Here is a 9,494-nt window from a genome sequence, read left to right as displayed (position 1 = left end):
TCGACACCCCTATCGGGACTCATTTGTTTTTGCTTATCGCAAAGTTACGTGACGGAGCTACCGTAAATATGACGGACGGGTGCGCGACGATGGAATCTCAGTGCGCCGTCAGAACAAACGAGCACCACGAACGAACCCCAAAAATCTCCCGACACGCGGCGACGCGACGCGACGCGACGCGACGGCTCGATTTAGGGGCTGAACGTCGAGAGGGAAGTCTCGAGACTGAGAGGGGTTGACGTTCGACTGCGAATCGATATGCCTACCTACCTACCTACATGCGCGAGCAAACCGTATCTTCCAGTACTGGACCAGGAAAACATGGCCGAAATTTCGGAATTCTCACATTTTCGTGTCTCGCGTATTCGTTGTGATTATGATTTAAACCTCACGACGAAATTTACATTTAATGCAGTAATATGTTTTAAATTGTATAATTAATACAGTGTAATAATTAATAGTATTTACTTTTTGGAAAATTGTAATCAAATGTTATCAAATGTCAAAGAATGACATAATAAATCGCTTATTAATTTTTAATAAGAAAAATGTGATAAACGTACTGTATCAATTTTTAAAAGTAAATTGCTTGCCAAATTTAAAATCATGAATTTAAATGTTTCACAAATCAATATACAAATCAAATGTCTTGACTAAAAATTAGTTGCAAAATAGTCTTGTTATTTATGTTTTTTTTTCTTGTAATTAAATTAAAGATGTGTTATATTTTCAACATAACATGTTTTCTTCATAATTAAATCTATCAATTTTATGTTAGGACAAAGATAAAGCTATCGACGTATTTATAAAAAATGTAGCGCGATAAAAAGTCAAAGACTTTTTTTTAGATGTTTTTACTTTGCTTTTTGCTTATCACAACGACATTTCATATCGATTAATCCAAACATGATCTCCTCTTCATCGGTGCCATTTAATACAACGACAATTGAAAACTATCCGCACTCTTAATTTTTTTTTTTTCAATCTTAATCACCCCGCCTAATTGCTCAATTGCGCTCATTACCGTCTCCGACGTAGTAAAGCGAGTGGCGATTAAATCTTTCTCTCGTCGCCGTTCCCTTCCCCCGCTGCTCCGCTCCGTGACGGCACGTCGCATTTGCACGAGAGAAACTTATCCCTCGGTACAAAAATCGCTGTATAGATAATTCCGCCTGAGTCCCAGCCATGGGGCGGAGCGTCGCGAGGAATGCCCCCGTTAGTAGTTCCCAGCCTCGCCCCGTTCTGATCCTCTCCTTCTCGCTCTATCACTCGGATTCCCCACTTCCACGAAGAGACCTCTCTTCCGTCGACGAGCGTTCGACCCCACCACAAGCGCTTAGCCGAAGGCAAAACGAAAAATCAGGGCGGTGCTGGTTGAACGGTCAAACTCAGTCCACACGGAGAGCTCGGCTTGGCTAGAAGCTATCCAGAGCTGCTGGTCAACGATCATTGATCCACGAGTCCACAAGAGCTGTCAAACGTCGACGAACAATTATTCCTGGTGCGATCGATGTGCCTCACGCGCGTCCTTCTCCGGAGCTGACCGTTGGCGAATGTTTGGAAATCCCGGATTTTGCATTCGTGAGAGATCATGTATGAGTCAGTGAGGAGTCATTCGTGAAGCAGTGAACTACGTCGAGCATTTAAGTCCGTCGCGGAATGAGCAGATAGCTCTTGTTCAGAAATATCGAAATCTTGTTATTGCGGATCCAAGCAGTGTGCTAATCGACGTATAAGGTGATCGATCGACGTTTAAGAATGACAGTAATAAGGATGACCTCGCCGGTCACGCCTGCATCGACCAGTCCGGACTCGTCAGACGAGACTCAGGCGTTGCAGGCAAGTCCTAAACCGGCTCATCGATTGAGCTTCTCTGTCGCGGCTCTGCTAGCCGATACTAGAAAATCGTCAGAGTCCTCGACAAGACAGGACGCGATTCTAACATCACCCAGATCGTCACCGATCGTATCGTACGCGATTCGACAGGAGCCTCGTATGCTGAAGCATCCATGTGATTTCAAAACATCAAGATACACTTTAGCATCGTCGCCCAATCTTAATCAAGACGCTAGATTGATTCGTTGCGTCTCTCCTCACAATACTTCGGAGCCCAGAACTCCGCCGAGATATCCCGAAGCGATCGATTATGCTTGCAATATCGAATCACCCGGCAGAAGATCAACCTCTGGTAGCTTGGATTACCGCATGCATCCATCCACCGACGCTAGTACCACACCAGAACCTATGGTAGGCTGTTCTTCGTCTCCGAAGATCGGCAATCATCAGGACGCCGGCTCGCAATCACCGAGAAGCAGCTCTCACGGTGAGGCTCATTCGAGGTGTTCGGAAACGGACGATATCGAAGAGGATGATGAGAGCAGACTGGTTGACGTGGAAGATCTTCAGCATCATCCGTCCAGCCCAACTCCCGTTAGGCCGACACCGGCGTATCTTGGTGGTTTCGCTACCATCAGCGGTATCCCGGAGATCCCTAGTCTTCATCCCGCAGTCTGGGGCGGCGGACATCAAAATGCAGCCGCAGCCGCTGCGGCGGCTGCAGCGGCCGCAGCCACAGCCACATTCTTCCCTTCTCACTTCTCTCATCATGCTCCTCTAAACGGTAAGTGTCTTTTATTTTTTAGCGATCTATATATATATTTTTTAAATATTGAATAGTTGATTAGTTGAATAGTTGATTAAATCAACTAATTCGATATCTTTAATTATACCTAATGTAAATCTTCTTATTAGTGATACTAAAACTAGAAAAGGAAACGATATTCGAAACAGAAATCTCCTTTTCTTTTATATTCTTTTATATTCTGAATAATAGTTCTCCTAAGTAACCATTAATCGTTTCATTAAGTAGTCATTAATCATTTGATCGTTCTAACGTTTAATTTCAAAAGAGACAATCTATTTGGCCGTGCGACGACAACTGTGTTTGCGATTGTCTTTGAACTTTGGCGGAGTGCCAATCGCCCTTGTGTTTCTCGGCAGATTCTTTTCATGGTTCATTGCAGCTAAAGCGATTACGCGGTTACAGACGCGGTTTACGGATGGCAATTTCTCGCTGCTATATAAAATCCAGACAACTTTACTCTTTATCGATGTGTAATATCGAACGTGATGATATTCTGAAAACATAAGCTTCACAGAAGGTTATCTCGTGGTAATAATCACGCAAATATACTTTCTGTTTACAATTTTACAACTCAATAAAATAACTATTTTATAATCTGTAATATTTTCTACAAATTTTTAAATCATAAATCTCTAACGTTAAATTCTAACGTTAATAATTAATACAAAACATTACCGATATATAATGTATTCATTAATTATTTGACACGATTGCAAATAAATGATATCACTTTCGACAATAATTAGTTAAAGGATTTATGGATTACAATGATTGTTGAAAAGGCAATCTCTGCGACGTCATTTTGCTTCATCAAGCAACTTAATTAAAGACGCACGGACTACATTTTGCTCGTGGATTTTTTGACGAAACAATGTGTAATTGTTGTAGAAAGGTGAAACAAATCGAACAAAAATCAACGAACGAAAATTGATTCTGCAACGACCGCTTCGGCCGCTGCTGAATGATAGCCTACCGTCGCTCGACCGGGCCAAATAATTCTCATGTATTTTCACTTGATAAATGATTATTATAAAAACATTTTCCTATGATTCATAGATAAAACATTTATCTAATATTACGCGATAAAATGAAACTCGATGCTCTTCAAACATTTAATAATTTTTACACCAAATTTAATTAGTTTATTTGTCTGTATATATGATAATTATCAATTTTTTTATAAATTCAACCTTCGATTACCGTAGATTAATTTATATAGCAAATATAATTATTTAAAGTACATTTAAGAATTTAAAAAATTTTAATATATAAATAAAAATATGTCTATGTTAAATTTTAATATTTAAGTATTCTGAAAATATAAATATAAATAAAACAAAATTTAGTCCGAAAATAAAAATAGCTATTTGTGTTCTATTGTAAATATAAGAAATTCTCAAATAAGATCCCATATGAAATATACAGTACGGGAAAAATGCCATAATTCTGAAATATGAACTCTCGTAGAGGGTATTTTCACAGATCGGCGCACCCCTTCAAAGTTTTACGCTACCGTTCTTTTATCGTGATTATCTTAAATAAGTGATTCTGTACCATAAAAAAAAATTTATTGGTTATACAAGTGGCAAACTTTAGACAGTTACATCTTTAAATTGTCCAAACAATTATAAACACACAATTCTTTTGAAATGTTGCTTTCTAATATAATTTGAGTGCTACTAAAAGAAAAAAAAATATTTTTTTTTTACAGTTATTTTTAACAGACACAAAAATATCGAAAAATTTACGTTATTTAAATATAACAATATTTCAAATATAAATTTATTAAAATATATTCTTGATATGTTTCTTAAAATAAATTATTAAACTTTCTTATTACATTTGTCTCATACAGCTATATAAATTTAAAAAAATCATAATTTTTTAAAATAAAAACACGATTTTTCTGATATTATAATATAATATGTAACAGCAGATCTCTCAATGTTTTTATTTGTTTTATTCGTAAATATCTGAAACTAAAATCTTTTTTAAAAGTACAGTATTGATATACAAGCGCAGTGAGAATATCAAGCATAATCACGAAATTATATCACGAAAGTTAATCTTTTCGATCGTTATGCAATAAAAGACATCCAACCATCCACGATTCTTCCTTTCCAGTTTGCACTACATTCGATGATCGTTGTGCATTCATGGAACACGTTTATCTCGATGGAATCAGCTAATTATTTCGAATGTACATTCTCGATCGGTAGCTCAGGATTGAAATCGGCCTCCACGTTTTTGGTAGCCCCGCGACACGGAGAGATCAACGGATGCCGAGACTAATTGGAACCCTTAGCGAGCGGTGAGGAGGCGTATACAAAGGACAATTTCAAAGTAGGATCGAGTATGAGGCATACTATCATGTTATAAGTCTGGGTTGATGCGTAGAGAATCTTGGAACGACAACAGAGAGAGAGAGGGAGGAATGAGGAGAACAAGGCGAAGGGAGGTGAGCGAAGGGTGGTTCTGAATTTGAAATTCAGAAACGACAACTGCCAAGACGACAACGACGTGGCCTTTTGTCTCGTCGTGATCTCGGCTCGCTTCTTCTGTACAGAAGCTGTTCACCTCCGTTCTACAAATCTGTCAATTGTCTCGAGACAAATCTCGAGGAATATAACCGATATATTCCAATACCGGACTCCCTGTATATTCCTTTCGGTTCTGTAGTAGCTTGACGCGTCTTCGATTATCTGAACGCGGTATGGAGGCATAGACGATATATTCTGTATATTGAGCTTTTAGATACTTAAAACATATGTTGAATACGTATTTAAAATTATTTTCTTTCTAACCATGAATTGTAGGATTTAAATGAAGCAACGATTCAGGAATTTTATAGGGAAGCAATTAAAGAGTATTATAAATTAGTGAAATGGCGCACAATTTTCCTTGAATTTTTCGCATCAATTTCTTAATAAATTATTTATAAGAATATTGAAGTTTTTTAGGTGTATTATTTGAAATTTTATACAATCAAATTAAAAAATTTCACCAGGTTTCTTCTCTGATTAAGAAGTTGATGTTATAAATGTAACAAATTGATATTAATACAATTCATTAGTATGCTTCTGTTAAACACAAAATCTACGATCATGATTGAGAAAATAATTTGACATTAACCCTCGACAAGCGTTGTAAATAACGTCCAATTAACCGATGCCGCGATCGCGTCTTTTTCTAAACAGCGAACGAAGAATACCAAGCTCACCAACGACGTCTTCCTTCACGCGAGCAGGCGTTACGATCGGAACTCTTATGCCGAGCGGTAGTCGCGGCCCAGCCGTGTAGAAACAATTCGCGGCCGGAATTTTGCGGTCGGACGGCAAAAAAGTAATGAGGCCAGTTTGCGGCGCCGTTCCGACGGAAAAATTATGAATTGCACCCTAAAAAGACGGCGTTTGCCCTCGCTGGGCTATTCCGTCGGTTCGAGGCCGACAAAAACGGGACATTGCGGTCTCGGGCCCTTTTCTCCGTTGGCCTACCTATCCCGCGGAACACCTTCGCGAGAGGACTATCTGTCCGTCAGTTTGTTCCTACGAGCATAATGCTCGTCGCTGTTCTCGTGCGCAACATGCACTTCGACTGAAAGCGTGTTCCTTTTTTTTTCTTTCAGAGAACGGCGAACCAGCTAAGATTAAGTGCAACCTGAGGAAACACAAGCCAAACCGAAAGCCCAGAACGCCCTTCACGACCCAACAGTTACTGGCCCTCGAGAAGAAATTCAGAGAGAGGCAATACTTGAGCGTTGCCGAGAGGGCAGAGTTCTCGTCCTCATTGCACCTCACGGAGACACAGGTAAAAATTTACTTTGTGTATGAACTACGAATTAGTTATCAATTGATATCAAATTGTCCTAATAAGAAATGATCATGTCGTATGGCGAATAATTTAATTAAATTAATAATTTTTAAATCATAGATATAAATATAATAATAAGTATTCACTAATAAAGCATGTACAAAATCATGGCTGATTTTCTTTTAAAATTAAGAGTCTTTCTCAATTTCTCTAATCTTTTATATAAGATACCAACATCATTTCGCAAATGCTTGTAATACTAATTAGTAAATAAACTATCAATTTGCTCAATTCTTATCTCTTACTTTTACTTACAATCATTTAAAATTTATTAACAATTTATTGTAAATTATTACATAGTTTATTACTTTATCATAAATTATTGCAAGAGTTTACAAAGATAGGTTGTTGAGAAAATCAAAGTTGGAAGAGTTTGGTTGAGAATCATATAAATTCTCTTCATTCGTTATCGATTGTGACGGTTACGCAACCAAATTAGCACACTAGTATCCTGCCCGTGAGAATCGTAATTTCTTCTTCGAGAGACTGATTTTTCATGCGATAGACTCTCTTTTGCTAGACTCTCAAACATAACTCTCTAACACTAGCAGTATACTCCCCACATCTTTCGTCACTTTTATTTCCTCGGTGCCATTCACGAGTCAAAACAGCACGTCTCTCAGAGCTTAGTTATGGTAACCGTACGGCGCTGGCAGATGCGCGGTAATTAGCGCGCGTAAATGCGCGCTACCCGAGCCGGCGATACAAAGCAAAGAAGACGGTAATTTTATTAATAGACTACAAATTGCCTGAAACGCGCCTGTTCCACGATATCACGCGATGACCGGCCAATTATCTCCGGATGAGATCCCGATTCTCTGGCAGCGATTTCCGAAACACATTCCGCGTGCTTTCGCGCGTACGAAACATAGCGAACACGGTGAGCGCGAACTCATTTCCGCGCGGATTCTGCTGCTCCGAAATGACCCGACAACAACTACGTCGATTATTCGATTAAGATAGACGTCGATAAAATTGCACTGAGGGGTAACGGTTTGTTTATGGCCGCAGATGCGCCGCCACGATATCGCGGATTATTTATCAGTTCCTCTTCTCGACTTCATCGCGATATCGTCGAGTCGTTTGCCAAAATTATACCCACCAAATAACATTTCAATGGAATATAATGTGCTCTGTCTTCTAGTTTATTTTCAAGATTTTAAATGCGATGCCAAATGCGAATTTCAAACTGCGAATTTCAACGATCGAACAAAATTACACAAAATTATACGTTGCCATAAAACTACAATTTATTTCTATTGCATTTAAAATTAATGTTGAGTAAATGTTGTCTAGTTAATATTAACATAGATATCATCAGACATTATTACTGATATTCTGTGATAGCCATTTGCCCTGTGTTAATTCCATATTTAAAAAGAAATTATTTTCGGTGCTTTTAACACAAATAATAAAGAAAGGAATGCCGTTCTCTTATTAAATATTCAAATATGTTTCTCAATCGATTTTCACTTAACATTGCTCTCTCTTTTTAAATTATTTTGTACATTTAATTGCTTCCCTATATTTGTTCTGTCTACATTTATATATTATTAATATAATTTTACTCGTTCGCAATACGTATAAATTTGGAAGCTATCATCTCAACACCGTTATATTCCGAATAATCTGTTGAGTCATGCTAAAATATACTTGTACGAATACACGAAGGTGCGAGTTATCATATATTCCGTATTAGTCACCATGTCGGAACTCATCATCTTAAATACGCCGTAAAGTCAAATTGATTTATTGTTGCAGGTAAAGATCTGGTTTCAGAACCGACGTGCCAAGGCGAAACGTTTGCAAGAAGCGGAAATCGAGAAGCTGAGAATGTCGGCCGTGAGACAGCATCATACGGCGCTATACGGCTCGCATCCGGGGATCTTAACCCCCGCGGGACTTTATCCCGTAGGAATGCTGTCTCATCCCGGTTTGACGCCTCATCACGCAATCGCTCAGCATCCTGCGAGGGAATGAGAGCAACAAATGTTCGATACCGGTTAGAAACTGGTTGAAATGAATCTGTCGTCGAATCTCACATCAAGAATAATTTCGGCTACGCGAAAAGGGCAGGCTTAAAAATTACTGCAGTTGATAAATAATATTAAAATGATCTCGAGAAAAAAAAGGAGAGAGAGAGAGAGAGAGAGAAAGAGAGAAATTTCGTCATCGGTTTTATATACTTTTTCCAGTATTAGTTTAATAAAGAAGTGAAGGCTCACAAGTCTGTTAAGAAATTCGTCTGTGCCAATGTCGCCCGTCTTGAAAAGGCTGGAAACTATTGTAAATAGAATTGTAAATATTATTCATGTACGCGTTAATTACTTTGTACATAAATACCTAGTGATACCTATTTGAGAAATGGGGTTGCATTTGCATCGCTGAATGCAAGTAATAAAACGAATGAATCTTGGTAGTTTAGAGAGAATTCTTTTTCCAATTTTGTATAAATGTAAAGCAAGCATAATGACGATCAGAAGAATTTATTTAATAAATTGTATTGTAAATTGTATCGTAAACAGCAAATTTATTCCCCTTATTGCCTAAAATCCTTTCTTCTATCTTATTAAAGAAAGTCTTAATAAGAAATACAAATATAGAAATTTAAATATGAATTAATATGTTACACGTGCTGTTTTTTCTTACAGGAATTTTGAATTAAAGCATTACGATCCGCACAAAAATAAAATATTTCAGTAACGTTTGTTTAATGAAACATTCTAAACATTTTAAATTAGTTTTTTAAAAGATTATAAGTTTGATAAATATTCCGAATACAAATTAAATAAATGAGCTGATATTGTTTTCCACACGATTTAATTTTAACGTAAAGTCATTTCAATTGAATCGCAAATATTAACCGTTTTTAATTTTCAATTTTTAATTATTCCAAGCAATTCAATAGCAATTTTATATTTAACTTTATAATAAGGTTATTCATTTTCATCAAACAGGAAAATATCGATAGTGAAATATC

General features: G+C 37.4%; 1 protein-coding gene across 1 annotated transcript; it reads left to right on the top strand.

Moving 5' to 3' along the window:
- Window positions 1–1,374: 1,374 nt before the first annotated feature.
- On the top strand, window positions 1,375–9,043 carry LOC105147492 (uncharacterized). Its single transcript, XM_011058543.2, has 3 exons — window positions 1,375–2,620; window positions 6,270–6,451; window positions 8,276–9,043. The coding sequence occupies exons 1-3, from the start codon at window positions 1,759–1,761 to the stop codon at window positions 8,492–8,494; spliced, it is 1,263 nt and encodes a 420-aa protein (XP_011056845.1). The 5' UTR covers window positions 1,375–1,758; the 3' UTR covers window positions 8,495–9,043.
- The last annotated feature ends 451 nt before the right edge of the window (window positions 9,044–9,494 follow it).

The sequence above is a fragment of the Acromyrmex echinatior genome, chromosome 4, assembly GCF_024713525.1.
Source record: "Acromyrmex echinatior isolate Ae372 chromosome 4, ASM2471352v2, whole genome shotgun sequence".
NCBI lineage: Eukaryota > Metazoa > Arthropoda > Insecta > Hymenoptera > Formicidae > Acromyrmex > Acromyrmex echinatior.
Note: the sequence above shows the minus strand (reverse complement) of the source record. Positions and strands in the feature narration are given on the sequence as shown.